This window comes from Haliotis asinina, chromosome 8 (genome assembly GCF_037392515.1).
Source record: "Haliotis asinina isolate JCU_RB_2024 chromosome 8, JCU_Hal_asi_v2, whole genome shotgun sequence".
NCBI classification, from domain to species: Eukaryota; Metazoa; Mollusca; class Gastropoda; order Lepetellida; family Haliotidae; genus Haliotis; species Haliotis asinina.
In genome coordinates, this window is record NC_090287.1 from 14495026 (window position 1) to 14517065 (window position 22040).

General features: G+C 38.6%; 1 protein-coding gene across 4 annotated transcripts in view; it reads right to left on the reverse strand.

The window, feature by feature from the left end:
- The window catches only part of LOC137294030 (CSC1-like protein 2), an 82691-nt gene that overhangs the window by 27723 nt on the left and 32928 nt on the right, over positions 1 to 22040 (reverse strand). For all 4 annotated transcript variants that reach the window (XM_067824949.1, XM_067824950.1, XM_067824948.1 and 1 more), the window contains exon 2: positions 343 to 509. In XM_067824949.1, the coding sequence (XP_067681050.1) occupies positions 343 to 468 (126 nt within the window). In that variant the 5' untranslated portion in view covers positions 469 to 509. The remainder of the gene's footprint in view (positions 1 to 342; positions 510 to 22040) is intronic.

Consider the following 22040-nt stretch of genomic DNA (forward strand, 5'->3'; position numbering starts at 1 on the left):
GTTTGAGGGCACTATTTAAAACAACAGCAAGTTAAATACATTCTGAGAATGAAAGGTAGTGAGACAATTATTTAGATAAAACATCTGACTGAAACATTTAAGACTGTTTTGTAAAATAGTTACTGATGTCATAAATCGTCGATGCTTTTGTCTTTTGTGAAACAAATTTGTATAATTTTGTATAATTTAGAAAAAAGACAGAATGTGTAACATATTTTTGCAGGAACGACTTACAATTTATCAGAGTAGTGTAGTAATTTGTCCTGGTGCATTTACTGCAAAAGTGCAATTAAAACCATGAGTACGGTGCAGGTACCTGGCCTTCTGTTTCTGCCTACTCACCACCCATGCTATGACATTGATGATTAAGTTGTCGGGTATCCCAGCATACTCTGCATACAGGATGTAGGTGACAGTGTGGTTGGCAGAGTAGCGAGTACTGCACGTTTCGTCGGCAGGTGACCCCATTTTCACGTCACCTCAAGGACATCAAGCACACTCTACCAATGCTGCAATACAAGAACAGGAACACTAAGTACAGCCTGGCAGCAACACAAGACCATAACAGTGACTAACATCTGTCAAAAGAGATTCCATAAATTGTAAATGGAAAAAAAGTGGTGAAATTCTACAAATGGATCTCTGAAAGAAAGAAAAGACTACAGGGGCTCATAAAAAAGTCAATATGTCCCGATTGGCCACATTGGCCACAAGGACACATCTTGCAGCAACCAAAGGACTTGGTTGCCATATAAGATCATTAAGTACAGCCTAGATGCAATAAAAGATCATCAAGAAGAATCTTGTTGCCATACAAGAGCATCAAGCACATGTTCAAGTCTGGAGCCGACAATCCCGAGATGGACGTTGTGAACAGGTCCAGTCAAGTTTCAAAGTCCATCCATCTGTCTATATATTTGTCTCATAACAGTCTTCATCTAACAAGAATATGGCTATATGATCTTTAAGTCTGGAGCCAACAATCCCAAAACTGATATTGTAACATGTCTAGGCAATATTTCATGACACCAGGATGCAGTAACATGTTTCAAGCTAGTCACCCAGCCAGACCACCTCATGCATTAAGTAGACTCTTACAACCAGCAGACGTTGGTAAGGGCCAATTCTAATCCAGAGTTCCATCCATACATTGCTGGACTGTGTATAATTGAGGAAAAGCCAGGCAATGCAGTCTCCTAGCCTGACCACCTGATCCATTAAGTACACACCAGCACAAGCCAAGTTTGCTGGAGACATATTCCTAATCCTGGTGTATCTTGGGCCTAGAGCTGATGTATATCTGCCACAAGGGACAGTAGTGTTCTGTGGCATTCTCCAGAGCAGTCAGGGAGGAAAATTTTCAACTGGCTACAGAAAATTGTTAATGAAACTTGTTGCTAAACAAACGATGTTGCTTGTGCCCAACTGTGCCATTATCAACTTTATCATGTGTCCAGAGTTATTTAATTTTAAAATATACATCAATAATAACACAAAACAATATTCCCAGATTGTTACATCAAGGATGCACCCCACCTGAAACCAGCAGACACATTTTCCCTGATAAATCCTGATGACCATAAGATGACCATAGAAGATGATTCTATCAATAATCACCAAGTTCACATACATCTCCCAAGAAACTGTCATTCTCAACAGACTTGTAGTCAGAGTGGTTGTAGCCACAGATGTAGATCCAAGTCTTATTTTAGCACGACTTGACTTACCACAGACTGTCTGGGGCCATGGCTCTGGTGGCACACAACAATGTTACTAAGTTACGACAACAGATAGAATACTTGGCGAATATTCTGTATAAATCTGACACATGAAAGGCAAACATGATCACACAGATGTTGCTGTTGATTATTATATCTGTTGTACCCTTTTATTGGCATATAATTAAACTTTACATTCATAATTCATCAAACATTCATCATAATTCATACATATTATTCTGATATTACTCAATCGGAGTTGTACGATATATGGTTTATGTTTTCTGACAAAATATATCACCAGCATCAAAATAATTTTCAATAAAACTCAGTCTAGATACATACTTCCAAAAGTTTAGACTCACTTAAAACACTCACTATATGTATGCATGTATGGTTATATTGACGTTTGATTTCTCCACTGACTTGGGGGAACCAACTGCAGAGCTGATTGATGCAGATGCGATTGTGTGGGGATCATGCATAAAACTGCTGAAAAGCATGTTGCAAATATTGTGAACGTGAACAGCTGTGTTTGGGTGTCATGAATTTGTCAATTTTCACTGATTTTTATCATTTATTAAGCTCATGGCAATAATCTTTTCAATGTTATGAATTTGTTTTACAATACATCAGTTTATGTATGAACAGTGTCCTTAAGCAGTAGAGAATTAATTTTGTAAAATTTAGATTTGAACAGTTGCCTGAAGTAAATGGCCACATTTAAACTAGTGAGTCTAGACTTTGCATTGGTAGTATATTAAACACATGGCCAAAAGATTGTTGATCTTAAGGAATTTCAAACCAAGAAGCAGCAAGAACATTTTCCTACAATGTACTTATGTGTTTATACTGTATGACTGACTGCAAATACTAGACACTAGTGCCAACATGACTTCTGTCTGGATCAGATGTTGCATTGTCCTGTTACATGATTCTCCACAATACAAATAACATAGTTTAGACCTATCAGTCAGGCAAGTAATCCTTCCATGGAGGTACTCCTGGTTAAGACTACATAAGATTAAACACTAGTCACAACATATACATACCCATGACTCAGGAATCCATAAGAGTTAATGTAGACTGTTCAATAAATACCAACAGGCTTCCCTGGCTACAAAGATTCAGTGAGTATGATAAATATTCAACGTCTGATGTAAAAACTCTTGATGACCTTACTCCTGTTGCGAACATCGTCTTGAAGCAACAGCCTCTCATTTCTGTCTGAGGGCATGATAATGTGACAGTACTACAAAGGTGTCAAGATTGCTATCCCAAGGGATAATACATGCATCTTCATCCAAAATGAACCCTGATGATGAACCGACACAGCAGATCCTACACTTCCCTCATCACGCTCCTGACAGTGATTCCGATTATGTATCAATTGTCTTTCATCTCAGTTCAATGTAATCTTTACTACCTGCACAAATCACTGGCTTTGTCACTTCTGATAAAGAAGTATTGATTGCGTGGCTTACATTCCCAGTAATTACGCCACACGACAAACTCCAGCACAGTATCTTGTAACATGTCTCAGACAGAATCAGTCTCTTGTTCTTCATCCCACAGATCATCATCAGCAGGAGCTATTAGCTACATACCAGTGCACATTCCTTGGGATAAAAGTCTAGACGAAGCTTTGTTCTGCCGTCATCAACAGTGATGGGGATTTCCCTCAAGAACATTAATGGTATATGGGGCATCTATTGCTCTTTAAATGTCCCACCTGGAAACAGGGTTGTTGTTAATTAGTGATACTTTCCACTCTGAAATTATTTGCTCCTTTTTGATAATACTTCATGCCAGTGAGGTTTGCTGATTACCAAAAATGGCTGTATTTATTATCTTCAATATTTTCCCATTTCTATCATGACGTTCAACAATGGTTGATTCTGGTTAGATAAAATGACGTCCCAATTTTACAGTTGAAACCTCTATTAAACAAAGCCTTTCTCCACAAAAATGTGAGAGGATACATTGATAGCCTACATATCAATACACTGAAAATGGTTCACAATTAGACATACAATATCATATTTGCTATGGAAATCTTTGGCACTCACATCCAAGAGTTTAACCCTATAGCCTGTTTGCAGTTAAAATATACTGATAAATGTCACTAAAAAAAGAAAGTTAATAGAACAAAATGAAATTAAGACTGCAAATCCTCATAACTTTTTACCTTGCTAAATGAAATTATAAATCTCAGAATTTCATGAAAATTTTACTCAGAAATGTTCTTTTGGCAAGGTTAACTTTTGAGGATTTGCAATCTAAATTTCAAATTTAATGTTTTTGTTTGAAGTGAAATTCATCAGAACATTTTAACAGTAAAAAGACCAAAACAAGTTTGACAAGGGGATGACAATAGTGAATCTAAAACAATTGTCTGCATACAGTTGGCACAGATGGTAATTCTCACATTCAAACAAGCAACAACATAAGTGACCAACGTTTTTCACTCATAAAGATGAATAATCTTGCTATCAATATCTGGATTGTTTGGATCACACTGCTATCGTATAAAAAATGTGACTGGTTGTTTAAACCAACACCCAGCAGTATTTCAACTATCTGGTGGCGGTCTGTGAATAATCCAGTCTGGATCAGACAATCCTGTGATTAAAAGCATGAGCATTTGTCTATGTAATCAGGAACCAATGAAATGTGTCAACCATGCCAGTGAGGCTGACTGACTGATCCCATCATTCAGCTCTAAAGACTAGCATAGGTTTCTGAAGACCAATTCTTACTCGGATCTTCGTGGGTGTGTAAATGTGAAAAACAAAACACAAATCCACCCATGCTGTTTGTTGCTGACACAGCAGTAATCCAGGAACAAATTCAAGACTGACCATTAAATCCCATAAGTTGCCCTTTTGACAGACATGGTCCCTCTGGAGTCCATTTCTAATCATGGTTTTCACATTGTACAAGCATGGGTTGTTCACTAGAAGATCAATTCTTACCAGATCTTCAAAGAAAGCAAGCATAGACTGTCTAAGACAATTTCTAATCATGATCTTCACAGAGTACCAGCATTAGTTGTCTAACGCATTTTCTAATTATGATCTTCACAGAGTACAAGCATCAGCTGTTAAAGATCAATTTTAACCAGATCTTCAGTGTGGACAAGCAACATAAATCTACAGGACGTCCAGTATTAGAGTATACATATTCAATTGTTTACTTGCAGAATCATAAAACTGCATGGAACTGTATGACACCTAGCTGTATCACATGGAACTGTGGCCACTGTGGACCTCATTCAGGATACAGATGGTGGATCAATAGGTACATGAAATGACCAATGGCCAGAGTAATGAGGAGCTAGTGGTCTCCAGAGGGCAAGCCAAAGTTGGATGTGTGTTGGATGGTATTAAATGTTCATTACATTCAGTCATATCAAATGGTGCCTAACTGACCATCGTCTAAAGGGAATTGCCGCAGAACCATGTGGCTTTTATATAATCCATTATTATGACAGACTTACAGCTGTGTGCTTCTCAATACCACAGACATGTTGCAGTCTTTATCACATTTACATGCTGGAACCATGTACCTCGGAATATCACAGACATGCTGCAGACACTGTGAACATGTATATATCCTTATCTCTCTCTCTCTCTCACACACACACACACACACACACACACACACACACACACACACACACACACACAAACACACACACAAAAGTATATATATATATATATTAACTTCATGGCATATCTATGTTGGGATATTGCATCCACTCTGAGTATTTACATACTCAAAGTCATGTACCCCTGAAAAACATGACAGACATGTTGATGTGACCATGTTTAGGAGAAGTGATATCTCCTGTGGAAATCAGTGATAATGACAGAAACTGCAACAAAAGGAAACAGCTGAAGAAAAACAGTTCAGATCATTTTTATTAGCCTAGATAGTGAAGGCAAACAAATATCGATTAACTGTGAAACCATACATTCTCATCTGCTCTCAAGTGTTTTGGTGACATCAACGTTCTCTAACACAATCAACGCAACAACAGCACACACACTGCAGGTCCTTCATGAGTTCCTTGAAGATAAATACCCACAAAGGAAATCAAACTCCATGTTTCTAAGAGTGCAACTTTCTCAGACACAATACCGATAGGAAGCAGGTATGGAGAATGGCTCTGCTTGCACCAGTTCCCTACAGCAATCTAAACCTTATTTGTCCATCACCATTTATTTTCCAGTGCCTTGGGCACAACGATGCTGAGATTGCACCAATCACATATTTCTTCATTGCGATGTTCACTCAGCACTGGATACAGGCAGACATTGGAACTGATAGTTATTTGCGGACCACAAGGCAAAGAGAACCAAAAAATACGAGGAATGGAGAAACTTTCGAGACGCCATTCTCAACTGCTGCATTTGTGTCTAAAAATTACTAGTGTTCATGGATTATTATTTCTTAGCAGGAAACAACATTATGGTAAATCATGCCAATTAAACTGGTAGAAGTAAAGTCAATCCAAACTACAACAACAACAAAAAAAATCAACATTTAACAGTCTGTGAGTGTAACAACTAGTCTGAAGTCTCAGTGTATCAGGGTGTTATGAGATGTGCAAATGTGCATCCAGTAAGGACAAACGCAGAAATGAATGGATACAGAAAGTGTCTAGAGGTTTTGCAGTGTCTAGAGGGATATTATAAGTTATCACATCGTGTCGAGGGAAATACGGGCCGGAGGCGAATACAACCTTACAAGGGACTGATAAAACCCTGTATTTCCCGAGACACGATGTGATAACGCATTTACATAGCTGAATGTTTTCACTAAATCAAAACAAAACAACACGCATCGAATCGACTTGCTGCCATGTTGACACCAGCTGATCGTTTGACCTCAATGCACCGCACGTTACTAAAGGCTTGTCGATGCACGCTTTTCTCACTTCTCGCATTGTTACCGAGGCGTAGCGGGAGGATATGACTTTCGCAGCGGGAGTATAAAAGTCGTATGCTCCCGCTGGCGGATTGTGATGGATGTACATGGTATTTTATCAGAGTCACGTGGACCAATCAAAACTCGACATTCTTACATGAGGCTAGATAATATTCATTGTACCCACACAACATCTACAACTTTGCTAAGTGTTTTGTAATTTCTTTCACAGTGGCTACAAGCATCATTTCATCCATCAGTCCACATAATCAATGATTCATTCCAGGTTCTAAAGATATCAAGCTTCTTCCTGAGACCTATAAGATCATCCCGGCACTCACGCGATAACCCAAGGTCAGTATAATGTGTCTAGGTAGGATATCCATGTTAAACTACAGCGTCTCCATTGGCTGACATACACAAAAGTTGCAGGAGGCTTGACTAGTAGTGCTGCAGTGAGTGAGTTTGGTTTCGTGCTGCTTTTAGCAATATCATGGAGGGGGACACCAGAAATGGGCTTCACACATTATCTTACCTCACACATGAATGACGCTTTCTAATTGGCTAAGCGCTATTCTATTTTCAATGTACCCCGCATACAGGCGATGTATTATTTTCAATGTACACCGCAGGGAATTCCAAACTCTTCTGGTGCTTCATGGTAGTACTTTTTTATCTCGAATAACATTGAATCCCGCATCAAGCATGGAAATTACTGATGTTCTGCGATTAATAATCGATGGAAGGGAGATAACTCTAAATCTGTTTACCTTGTCTCATCTGCAAAATGGCGATTCGCCTTGCATTCAACAGAAGTGCTTCAAACAGTTCAAAATTAAAATTCAGGTGTTCGGTAAGATAAATGCGCTGTTCACTGGTCCCTCGGGGGGCCAATGGCTCGTGTATGTTCTCCCTGCAGCGGCAGGTGACGGGAACATAAACAAACCTTGAGGGTACATGAGCCCATGGCCCCATCGAGCCCAGAGAACGACTGATAGTGTCTGTCAATGTCTTGTGTTGCACATGAACCTGTGTCTGTCACTGTCTAGTGTTGTATTGAAACCTGTGTCTATATCACTGTATTGTCTTGCAAATGAATCTGTTTCTATCACTGTAAGGTGGCAAACTGGAACCTGTATCTGTATCACTGTAGGGTCATTGCACACGCATATCGCTGTAAGGCCTGTGTCTATATCATTGTAGGGTATAGAACACGCACATGTGTCTATGTCATTGCAGGGTATTGTACACGCACCTGTGTCTACATCATTGTAGGGTATTGACCACACACCTGTGTCTAGTTCATTGCAGGGTATTGAACACGCACCTGTGTCTAGTTCATTGTAGGGTATTGGACACACACCTATGTCTAGTTCATTGTAGGGTACTGAACACACACCTGTGTCGTCCTGTATCATTGTGGGGTATTGAACAAACACATGTGTCTAGTTCATTGTGGGGTATTGAACACGCATCTGTGTCTATCTCATTGTAGGGCATAGCACACACACCCGTGTCCATCTCACTGTAGAGTACCGAACACGCAGCTGTGTCTATATCACTGTATGGTATTGAACACACACCTGTGTCTATATCATTATCTTACCTCACAGATGAATGTCGCTTTCTAATTGGCTAAGTGCTATTCTATTATTTTCAATGTACCCTGCATAAAGGCGATGTATTATTTTCAATGTACACCGCTGGGAATTCCAAACTCTTCTGGTGCTTCATGGTAGTACTTTTTTATCTCGAATAACATTAAATCACGCATCGAGCATGGAAATTACTGATGTTTTAGATCGATAACTCTAAATCTGTTTACCTTGTGTTGACTGCAAAATGGCGATTTGCCTCGCATTCAACAGAAGTGCTTCAAACAGTTCAATATTAAAATTCAGGTGTTCGGTAAGATAAATACGTTGTTCACTGGTCCTTCGGGGGCCATAGCGGCTCGAGGAACATAAACAAACCTCGAGGGTATATGAGTCTATGGCCTCCTCATGACCAGCGAACAACTTATATTGTACCCATGTAGGGAATCGAACCTGGGTCTTCTGAGTGATGAGCGAACCCTTTAACCACTGGGCACCCCACTGACCAGTATGAGGAGGAACACTCAACAACATGTACATAACACTGCCATGCCAGTGCAATTACATCTTGTTCAGCATCACCTCCTAATCTGATGGAATTAAACAAGACTCTCTCCAGCAAGACCCCAACCACACAGTACATTTCCCATCACACTACTCCTGTTTAAGGTCTGAGAGTGAGGTAATTCCAATTGATTGGCCATTAGAAAAAACTACCAGAAACTATTACTCCAGAAGAGGAGTATGTACTGCACTTAGCGACCACAGTTTGCAATCAATTGCAGGCTCCTCTGGTTATTGCACAGTTGGAGTCGACTGACTGTTGCAGGATGGTAATCAATAGGTCAGAATTAGACATCCTTGTAGTGGACAATGATCCACCAAGCTCTCGTCCAGCATGACACCTGATGATATATCAATGCTAATGTTATTGTTTACTCAATATGAATATACGATACCTAGATATGTGATCAATGTGCACTGAATGAATGTGCTAATACAGTTTTACACTGCAATGGGAATATTCCAGGAATGTCACAGCAGTGCCACAAGTGAGTGTGGGTTAAGGATGTCACAATTCACTGAAACACAAATGCACTGTTGGCAAGCTTTGCATGAGACAATACATGATTCATGTGATTTTATATCATTACGCATATAGATTACTAGTTTGAGTCTCAACACATTTGTCGCTTGCATTTTTACACAGAACAGCAAACACTATTTGTTGAGAGTGAGTGATGAGTGAGTGCTTGGCTGATAGGTAGTTGTCACTTCTCTATTAGTGTCCACTTTTAACAGAAATGACTTGGATTAGTTTCAGCTAGGTTTTCAGTGAACTTTGGTTTCAACATATCAGACAGGTTCCCATCAAGGTAATGGCTGCTTTTTATGCACAAAACGTCAAAAATGCTGTAACCTGATATATATCGTATCATGACCTCAGTATCAAGAAACGTATCGTATGGTGGCCTCATGCTCCTGTATCGTGGTCCCCCTAGTGAGTGAGTGAGCCCAGCTGAAATAAGCATGAAAAAACCATGGTATACCATGGTATACCATGGTAGACCATGGTTCACAGACCATGGTTTCCATGGTCTAGCACGGCTTACCACATCCGGTAAATGGCACCACAGTTTACCATGGTAAAATAAGACCATGGTCTACCATGGTCAACCATGGCAGAATTAGACCATGGTAAGCCATGGTCTACCATGGTAGCAAGACCATGGTGGCGGTAAATGGCACCACAGTTTACCATGGTAAAATAAAACCGTGGTCTACCATGGTAAAAAGTGACTATGGTGTACCATGGTAAACCATGGTAAAAGAAAAACCATGGCATACCATGGTCTACCATGGTAAACCAGAATAAAATAAGACCATGGTGGACCATGGTCATCCATGGCAAAAATAGACCATGGTTAACCATGGTCTACCATGGTAACAAAACATCATGGTGGTAGTAAATGGCACCACAGTTTACCATGGTTAAGTAAAACCATGGTCTACCATTGCAGAAAGAGACCATGGTGTACCATGGTTTGCCATGGTAAAAGGAGACCATGGTGTACCATTTATTACTACTGAAAAAAATGAGACCATAGTAAGTACAGCATGTTCGTTAGATTGCACAACAGTTTACCATCAGAATAACCTTTGGTTATTGAGACCATGTTGAAAACCAACCATATCAAACCACAACCTACATAGAAAATTGATATAGCACAAACACCATGGCATAGAAATCAATTAGAATATCAAATATTAAAGAATTAACATAAAAAAGACCCATGCACTGAAAACAAACTGTTTACATTACGAAGACAAAGTTTATTATGAACATTGCCTCAGATTTAAATGAAAGACAATTTGACGATAGCTGTTGGAAAGCTCACAGGGATTGTGGGATATCCTGTACAGCTAGAATTATAAATCCAGTTACACTGCTGAGGAAAAATGGTATGTGGACATGTTCATCTTTTTTCAGAAGACATTATTATTTATTATTTCAAAACAGAAATGGGATGTCCTTCAGTCTGTATCCAGGAAAATGAACTCTTTCGAGACAACATTTCATGCAGTAATATACAATTTCAGAAATCCCATTAGACTATATGATTTAAAAGTAGACACAATGAGAGTCACGACCAACACAGAATTTACAGGAGTGCCCCAAATCATCTACCTGGAAGTTGTACAGGGGGCATCACAATTTCTCTCAGAGGAGACAGGATTATACACACATGTTGGAAGAACCTTCACGAAGAGCTGTGGGGACATCACAGAAGATACCCACATTGCTTCAGGGATAGTGCGTGAGTGAGTGACTGACTGAGTTTAGTTTTGCTCCACTTTTAGCAATGCTCCAGCAATAGCACGGCGACAGACACCAGAAAGGGGCTACACACACTGTACCCAGGAGAGGAATCGAATCTAAGTCTTCAGTTTGAAGAGCAAATGGCTCTGGAATATAACTTAATCTTCAATGTTTCAACATTAGTACCATTTCTTCAGAACTGTCCAGTGGAAATCTGAAAAACACACAAACAACATTTAATAACAGTGTTTCCCCATTTCAAAGGTTCTTAAGCAAATATTGAAATTGTGTTGTTTAATTGTATATTTATAACTGCTGAAAAAATGTTAAGTATTTTCCCATACTTTGGATATTTTTTCACCTGAGTATTATACTAAATCATGTTATTTAAAAACATTTCTATACATTAATGACTTTGAATCACTTTCTTTTAATGTGAAGAGTGTATATCAGTAGCAAAACATGCAATAGAAGTCAAAACACCAAACTGGCTTCCAAATCACTTGTCTACATTCATAACCAAATACAATATTCTGAAATGATGCATAAAATTTCATAATACTTATAATAATCAGCACTATCATAATATTGATAAAAACGTATCTCAAAGTATTTGAACCTATTTCCACGTTAAATGAATGGCAAAATGTACTGACACATTCAGTATTGGTTTACAAACAGCAGTTATTACAAAGCTGAATACAAATATATACGATAGAAAGAAAATGGAATGTCCATAAACGCGCCTATAGCAATTACCTCCCTTTTATGATCATTTGAGTGTATTTTATTGTGTGTGTAATCTGAGAACAAACGGAATCTTTCAGGCTGACCTTACAGGCACCGTGAACTTTGACACCTTGTGCTACACAATTTTTTAAGTCATAACGGTTTTTAAAGTACCGTTAGATACTGATAGTGTCTTAACATAAATGAACGGAACATATTACATAAAACCTCAAATTAACGTTCATCACACATTATTCCTTCCGTTTGAGAGATATTCACTGAGAATGTACGACATAAACACTTCATACATTGCTATATATGTTATTGTTACATTGTCTTACGTCATTCTAATCAAAGAGTGATGCTTACCCCTTTACCTATGTTCGTATGCGAACCTTAAGGTACTCAAAACAATTTAAATATCGGGGCACTCAAAACGATTTCAATATTGCTGTTGTTTACTTACCGCTCGTGCTCATCTCCATTGGAAATCAACCTGAGACGTATCCATCGGCATAAATCTAGTCTATTCCTTCTTCACATATCCAACATTGGATTATCCTCCAAATCCGTGAATCGCTAATACGTTAGGTTATTCTTCGCTTAGATCGTTGTCTGTTGGCAAAAGTTGTGTTTGGCGCCTCTCGCTCGCTTTGCGCGCTCACACAGGTCTACGTGACACATAGCACTAGCAGCAATGGCATCGTGCCGCGAAGAGATCGTCCCCATTCGGCTTGTCCCGGAATGGTGCGAGTTAGAAGTGGAAACGTATTTTTTAAGAAAAAAATTAAAGCCAATACGTTTTCATAGATATATACACATAGATCTACTACGACCAGGAATATAGTCGTAACTGCATATGTAATAAATAAGCTGTACGGTTAGCGCTCATGAAGTCGCAATAGATTACGGAAGAACGAAGGGCGTGGCCGTGTTTGGCGCGAAAATCGGAGCCATGTACCGCGCGTTCGTGTTACTTCACAACAGTGGATAATTTCTAATCTTACGTTGTAATAATGGCTAGAATTACAGTATTTCGGCATAAACATCGAAATTTGAATAAATATATATGTCGTATTATTTTCAACGGTGGGAATTGCGAAAACTTGATGTTCTGTGTGCACACGTCCCTTGATCGATTTGATCGATCTGTGGAAGGACAGTTTATGTACATATCCCCGCCCATAAATTTAATTTCATTAGTCAAAATTGACCTAATTTTTTAATGGTCGTATTTGCACGTGGTGAACGGAATGTGACAGTGAAATGTGTTCAAAAGTGGAGAGCACTGATTTTTTTTTCAACGGGTAGATCGACGTACGTGTTTGGAAAGCTGTAACAAAAACATCGATATCAAAATTCTTTTCAACATTTCTTTCTGTTTATAGTACCAAGTGAATTGTTTGTTGTTTTTACTGTTTTGTGTTTTTGCTTCACCATAAACAATGCGAAAGACGTTCTTATAAGTATCTGCTCACTTGCGATCGAGAAAATCACGGGAGAAATTCAATGAAATGAGACGAATTTGACAGCGTACTTCAAAGTTTTACTTTATGGATAGACTAACAACTAGTCTCTGAAATGAACATATTTTACTTTAAAAAGTTCATATTGAAAATACTATAGTATAATACTATAATAATGCAATGAAATAGAGCGCTGAGACTTTCTTCATTCGCAGAAGCTAAGGGAATCTACAATCTGAGAACAAACGGAATCTTTCCTTACAGGCACCGTGAACTTTGACACCTTGTGCTACACAATTTTTTAAGTCATAACGGTTTTTAACGGACTTCCTTCATTTGCAGCCTGAAGTTAAGGGAATCTACAATCCATATTTTCTAGACTTACATGGGTATTCTTGGATATATTTGCGTCAGGGTCTGTACTTTATGGATTAAATATCAATATTCAGGGCAATTAGAAAACCTCTACAGTATCAACTAGTTGCGTAGCTATTAACAAAAGGTGAGTTTTTCTTTGAACTGTCTATATTGCTGAGACATTGTTTAGCTTTTCTGTCGTACAATGTTTGTTGTGTTTATTTTAAAACAAGAAGAAAAAGGCACCCACACACAAAAACTAGTATTAGAGAGAGACGAGATTTACACAGTTTAATGGACAACTTTAACAAAGGGATCGGGAGAAATAAACCATGCCTATTATATTTTCAGATGAACACAGGGTTATTTTTGTTTTGCTTTTCCAGAGTATAAGACGTCAGTTGTTTTGTTTGTGTATCTCTGCAGCAATTATTAGTAAGTAAAATCAGTGAATAGTTCCGCTTATGATTATTTTTATGACATCCTGTTCTATTTTTTTTATTAAATCACACTACATTTTAACACTCACTGAGGTGTTAAGATTTAGTTGTTTAATGCACACAAATGTAAGAACAAGGACCTACAAGATTTGTTATTCATAAATGAAACACAGAGTCATGAAACCATCAGGTTTCCCCTTTTAAATTTTTTAATTATCACAGTTTAAAATGTAAAATGTTTCTGTGATGACCATGGTCTACCATGGACTTTCATGAAATGACCATGGTCAACCACTGCTTTGAACGAAAACACCATGTTTTACCATGGTTTTGTCTAGGATGACCATGGTCTGCCATGGCAAAAGGACGATGACCATGGTCTACCATGGTTTCTGGTGATCATGAGTTGTGATGACCATGGTCTACCATGGTAAAATGGAAAAGACCATGGTCTACCATGGTTACTGGTGACCATGGTCTATAATGACCATGGTCTGCCATGATGACCATGTTAGACCATGGTCTACCATGGTCTAGACATGTTGGTGACCACGGTTTAGCACGGTAAACCATGGTAATACCATGGTTTACTGTGGTAAGCCGTGGTTGACCATGGTCAACCATGGTGCCGTTTCAGCTGGGAGGGGGTGAGTGAGGGGGTGAGTGAGTGGGTGGGTGGGTGAGTGAGTGTAGTTTATGGGTTGCGACGTCGGGGTTGTGACGCCAACAATGGGAATTAGATATTCTACCTATAACATGGATAATGACAGTGTAAATCATGGTTCTACATATGGTATGCAAATACTTTATTCACATAACTACCAAAACACATGCCTGTATACTCCTACAAAAAACACTGTGGTAAACACAGGCAGATTCAGTCAGGGAGCAGAACAGGATCCAGAAGAAACAAGCTACTAATAATTAAGTTCTCCAATATGCACACTACATGGATTATGGGTTACACTAAGGTCCTTGGTAACTTGTGCTTGTCATATAAGATACCCATTGATTTGGTTGTTTGAGTGCAACTGTGGCAATTGGCCCATGGAGTTCCATTGATTTACATCCCACTGTTATGCAGCTGGAATTGTGCTGTGTGAGACAACTGAAGTAATTAAGAATGAATAATCTCAATTGGGTTAAGATGTTTTACCAAAATATACTCACTAATTAAAGACAGAGCTTATCACAATATTTCAGCTGTGCAGAGATAAACATACTGATGTCGAAGACACAGGTTTCCGTTTCATAAGGAGCACTTATTACCATGTCAAGTTAATATACTGAACAAAAAGAAGTTAGGAATATATGTAAATTTGGAAATTACGAATAGGAATCTTTTATTCATTGATACACTGATGAAATATCAATCATAAAAATACCAATGTTCCTGACTCATTTTGTCCAGTATATTTAGCCTCAAGCATGGACAAGTTGACCAACCTGAACAGAAGCTGACATGTTTACGAACTGCCATGAAAATTATTAACAGCAGCATTTGTTCAGCTTCACACGTGAACTCATATCATTGCTGTAGAATAAAATAACCTTGACCTTGTTGACATCAAACACCAACAGATACACATGTTATGTCTGTCAAGCCAAACATTACTGATAGAGCGAAAGTAAAATAACCTCTGCAGAACACCAACAATGTTTCAGTGAAACATCAGCAAAGTTTTCATGACAGAACACCATTTAGAATATCTGCAGAGTTCATCACAGATTGAACGTCCACATCAGTAAAGTGGAGCACTACTACCTCTACCAAACAAAGGCTTTAACATCTGACCTCCTCAACTGCCACATCCAAACAAGGGCTTAAACGTCTGACTTCATCAACTGCCTCACCTAAACAAAGGCTTTAATGTCTCACAACATCAACTGTCTCACCTAAACAAAAGCTTTAATGTCCAACCTCATCAACTATCTCACCTAAACAAAGGCTTTAATGTCCAACCTCATCAACTGTCTCACCTAAACAAAGGCTTTAATGTCCAACCTCATCAACTGTCTCACCTAAACAAAGGCTTTAATGTCCAACCTCATCAACTGTCTCACCTAAACAAAGGCTTTAATGTCCAACCTCATCAACTATCTCACCTAAACAAAGGCTTTAATGTCCAACCTCATCAACTGTCTCACCTAAACAAAGGCTTTAATGTCCCACCTCATCAACTGCCTCAGCCATACAAAGGTTTTATTAAATGTCTAACCTAATCAGTTGCCTCAACCAAACAAAGGCTCTAATCCAAACCTCATCAGCTGACAACCTCACACGGCTTGTTTACCAAACGATGCTACAATTAGTCAGGGGCAATAACTGTTTCCCCAACATGTCCCAGGAGAGGTATCAACAACATCATCATCATTACTTCCTCTTATTCCAAATTCTGCAATGGCTGGTGGAGAGGTCCTTCTCCATTCCAGCCACTAACGGTGAATGCCAATGGCTCTTGTAGTACCATAAAACATAAGCTCACATCACATGAGAGAAATTCATGCAATCACTTTTCACAAAAATGCATCTCTTGCCATGATTTGCTCGGCATATAATGACACTTACACGTCACGGTATCCATATAATGAACTGATGGAGACCCAAGTCTAGGGCCAGAAACACCACCTTCATCAACAAGATGAGAAAATGCCTTCAGAAATATCAGAACCAGTGTATTGATTTGTCACAACAGGAACTGTTCTTTCCTTCAGATCTGACTACATGGTAATTTAAGACAAGGCAGTGCCATGTACTGCTTGTCCAATACACATTGCTGACCTTCTGGACGTGCCTTGGCATAAGCCACCAGTGGTCATAGGAGGCTCTGGTCAACATGGTCATACAAAAATGTGTGTGGGTGGACACTTGCAGGATTTGTAGTGTCATACACTGTCATCACTGCATGTTTTCCCAGCAGAACAATTATGTCAACAACGTAATGGCATCCTAATAGGTTTCAATTCTCTTGGGATCTCCATCATAATGATACAATACTCTTTTTCCATTCAGGAGCGGTTGCTTAGACTAGTGCTTGGAGTGTTCACTCACCATGCTGGAGATCCAGGTTTCATTCCCCACATGGGCACAATGTGTGAAGGAAGCCCTTTTCTGGTGCCCCACACCATGACGTTGCTGGAATATTGCTACCACCAGTGTAGCACTATAACTAACTCTGTACTTTCTGTGTCATTACAGCCTTTATACATCACACCATCTACACTTTCACTTTTGCACATAATTCCATTCTCTAAACTATCCATATTCTTCAAATATCTATGGTGACATTTAGACAGTATATTGTGGTTTAGATTGTGGTTTAGAATGTCCTACATACAGGTCCTAAGTGTTTACATCACACCTATTAAATATACAACAGCCAAGTGGAACATCTTGAACGGACTGATTCACGGCTTGTAACAGGCCAATAGTTCAGATTTTGTGTTATTTAAACAGTCAAAATATTCAAGAACCATGGAAGTTTCAATAACATCAACAATTTCACAATTTTGGGAATTCACCTGGGAGTGATTTTGTTCTTTGCTTCCTCCTCATCTAGTTGAGATAGTTTTGATACGTTCTGGTAACTGATTGTGCAACTGATAAACAATGATTACACAATGCCATTTAGAAAGTGGTCAGATCTAACATGTAACATATGATAAACTGCTAGCACTTTCCTAGAGTCAAATATGCTTATAAACGAACATTAGCAATCATTAGTGTGATTATAATAATGAACAGGATGTAATCATCAGTATCATATTTATTATTTCAATATGTGAAATAAACATGTCATTAATTTGATGCAGTTAACATTTATTAGCCTTTTTGTAGAGTATTATATTCAACTGTCTCCACTCAGTGAACTCAAATGTATTCACATCAGCTGTTCATTTCCGGTTATAACAGCAATCTGATTCAAGGAAAACACAGGCCCCCCCTAAGTAATGGAAGGAATTACAACAAATTTAAAAGAATTGCATCTCAAATGTCAACAAACGCAGCCCATTCGCGAAACAATTGCAGCGATATTGGTAGTTTAGCAGTAAAAACATAAACACAACGTCCCTATCGGAAACAATGTTGGTAATACTTGAAACAAGATTGGCCATCTTCAGAGATTTCTCGGCTCAGTTCAGTGATTTGTTGGCCACATCGCGTCACCCGTCTCAGTGAGTTCTGTTTTTAGTTTCTACTGTTTTCATCTTCATAATTATCCATGTCTGGCCACCCGTGTTGAGTGCGTTTAGGTAGGAGGTGTTGTCGGAAATACAAATTATTTTTTTAGGAAAAGATCGTCACTGCAAAAGAGCGTCATAAGTCATGCCCACGGAAGTTGTTTACGTCGGAACATTGGAATTCATGACCAAAGATATGACCTACTATTTAGACCTAAACAGTTGTTATCCAGAAAATGTATCCAACGCTGTATTCAATGGATCAAAAAATACATATTCTAACTATAAGACACAATATTTAATGAATAATACACAACTCTGTACATATCTCTGTAGTAGGTGATGCCGTTACTGACAAAGGTTGACGTACAATCATTTTGTGAGATCTTGCTACATGGAGCCGCTCAGTGGACAATACGTCACACTAATGAGCCTGTTACTGTCAGCTGTTTAAACCTCTACACTCTTCTATTTGAGTTACAAGGGCAAATTATCCATAAACATAATATAGCTCTGATTAACAAATGAGAATAAAGAAACAAGTTGTGACAGAGATGCTTCCCTTTATAAAGGGAATGGGCTTCAGACCAGGCTTGCCATAACACAACATCTAGAACAGTTGGCACTGGGCCATCCTTTCTGCTATAGTCAAAAAGCGGACGATATGTACCGCTAGTCATTAACTAACCATCTGGAAAGTCCTTGAAAAGTACTGATAAAAATAGGGTCAAATTCAATCAAAATGTCCAGGAATCTGGTTTTACCACTTGTGAAATAAGTGGCCTGACTACTTTCATCAATCTTGTGAAAATAAATCCATCACATTTTGGAGATTGTAATCATTTTGCAGTCTTTTTGCCAATTTTCCGAAAATACAACTTTGATCAAGCAGCATAACAATGTTAGTTTCTAAATAAAGCCTCCCTGTACAGAAAAGATGCACATCTCTTGGACTGCAGCACGTCTGGTAAGTCACAGACTGATGGCAGTCTACATCTGTTTTCCATAGCTTCTATCACTATTCCACAAGCCATCCTAAGTCTTGTCTGCCTAGCAGTGAGGTGATCAGTGTTTATGATATCATTTAGAGCTGTAGTCAGCTGTCTCAATGGACACAAAATCAATGTCCCACTTTCATCTGGGAGTAAAACAGACCCATTGCAGTGACGATTTCACTCCTCCACAGACAAATTGTTCTCCCGACCTCTTTAAATCCAACTACTGTTCATCAGTGCTAAAGGTTAGGATATTTTTGTAACAAAGGCATGAAAAGATAATGCCTGGATTATGTTGAAAATGTTCTGTGAATGTTGATTACAATTTCTCAAATACTGTAACTGACCACACTTTCGAACATAACAATTTTTACTGATCATGATCATCAACAACTGTGACCAACAGATGATAATAATAATCAGCCACTTATACAGTACTGAACTCAATGCAGCAGGGACATGCTCTAAGTGAGAACAACCTGATGAACATTATTACCCCAGATAACCCAAGCTGCCAAGCTGTCATAGGTACCCATTTTCTGCTGGGTGAACAGAGGCAACTTTGTATAAACTCACTTGTCTAACGTGTGGTCACATAGGTGCTTAGTTGTGGGGTAGGAGAGAAATACTAGAATCTCTCCGATTTCAAGCTGCCAAACACCCATGCTCACCCATCTAAAGCTCTCTGTGACCAATGTTGCTAACCTCACCTGATTTGTGACCTGAGCTCTATGATCAAGACCACACATACATCGCACCACACAACACACCACAACACTGTTCTCCAGGCAAACACACTATCTACTAAACCACTGTCACTCCACCTTAAGTATCGAAATGACATAAATATGCACTTTAATAGACATCGTGAAGGTGCACATGAAACATTAACGTTTGCAATCAATAGAAATAACATCCTATTAATATCAACAGCACTGTTCAGTCAATACAGTTTAGAAGAATTACAGACCATAAAATTAACAAATAATAAAGATAGTAAAGAATTCCCATTCTAGGTGCATGGCATAAAATCAGTATAAATCAATTTCCCGAAGTGTTAAGGAAGTCGTTGATGGTGATGAAATGCGACTGTGATGTTTCTCTGCCCCAAGGGTTTGATGTGAAGTATGTCACTCAAACATATCACTTAAGGCAGGAAAGACAGTTGAATCACACAGCGCCTGATCGATTATTGCAAGGACTTAAACATTTCAGAAACAGTTCTACATGCTCTATGCAGACTATAAACGAATGGTTCATCAATTACAGAAATGGTTTCCCTGGAAGTCCACAGATTAATCATGTGGTCCGCTATGTGCATGTCAGAATACAGATAGCTGGTCACAATATTGGAGTTCATGTTTCCTGGTGAATGACAAAAATCATTTGTGAATATCAAGAGCCTGGACTGAAAGATGAAAGCACACAAATGTTCTTGGAGTTTCTCAGTAAAAAAATTCTGCTCAGATCGTCCAGAGAAGTCATCTCCTAGAGGATGGTTGTTTTATTTTTCATCTTCCTATAGCCAGTGAGTCAGTGGGGTAGCCTATTGATTATAGCCTTCAGTTGTCACACCAAAGACCTGGGTTTGATTCCAACATGGGTACAACGTTTGAAACCAACTTCTGCTATTGCTGAATCATTGCTAAAAGCGGCCTAAAACCTGACTCACTCACTCACTCATTCCCATACAGATGGTGTGCTGTGTATAAACAAGCTTGACATGATGTTTTAAACAAACCTTCAGGTTATCATTTTTGAACTCAAGTACCAAATATTCTCAACTTTGTAGAAGGTAAATATGACTTAAGGCAAGAGAAAACAAACACTCTATTCACAAGTGATGTTATTTGGGATAATCCTGAAAATTATACACTCTGTACTCACAGGTCTTTATAGTTGACCAGGTTCTTCTAAAAAGTCTTACTCTATACAGGAACAAAATCATATATATTGTTGTGATGTATTGTGTATTGAAAATATCCCAGAATGTGAAAAATATGTGATACTGGCTTATTTCAGAAATAACTAGAATTGTCTGTTTACAAACAAAAGAATAGTCTGGTCTTGGCTTGTGCAAATTAGTTTAAGGTCTAAAACGAAGAGCATTATTAACGCAGACTGCATTAAACAATATACTAGTACACCTGAAAGACTTTGAAACTTTTCTGACAAACAAACAAACAAACAGATGGATGGATGCAGTGTATAAGGTAATAATGATCAACTCAACTCAACCCTTCCAGCTAAACGTTGGGCTCATGAAAATAGTGATCAGGCCTATCAGTGAATAATGTGCAAAGGAAATAATGGAAATAAATGTGTCACAGTCTCAACCACTTGCTATAAATTCAAATGAACAACAAAATTATTATTACTATAAAAAAATAAACAATTATTATAAACTAACATTTGCGACTCCTTGAAGTTTGCTACAAGTGTAGTTTACAAAATTGTGATCTCATGGTTCACATCTGGACAGATTGGCAAAATATTTTAGGATGGCTCACCGGAAGACAATAAACGAAAAAATTGAGATAAGGAATTATCTTGACCTCTTGATCCAGCTGGAAGGAGGCTGGTGGACAGTGGTATCTCCTTCACTGATGAAGTTAATCTGACTCAATTTCAGACGTGTCAGCACATTGTCATACGTGATCGTCCTGAAATAAAAGGGGATCTTACCCACATCACCAAGCAGATCTTGTTAATCTTTAACTGGCCAGTTTCATTAGATGGTTCGGGCAATACATTTCTTAGCCAATTCTTGGCTGAACCAATTATCTTAATACAAAATTACGCTGT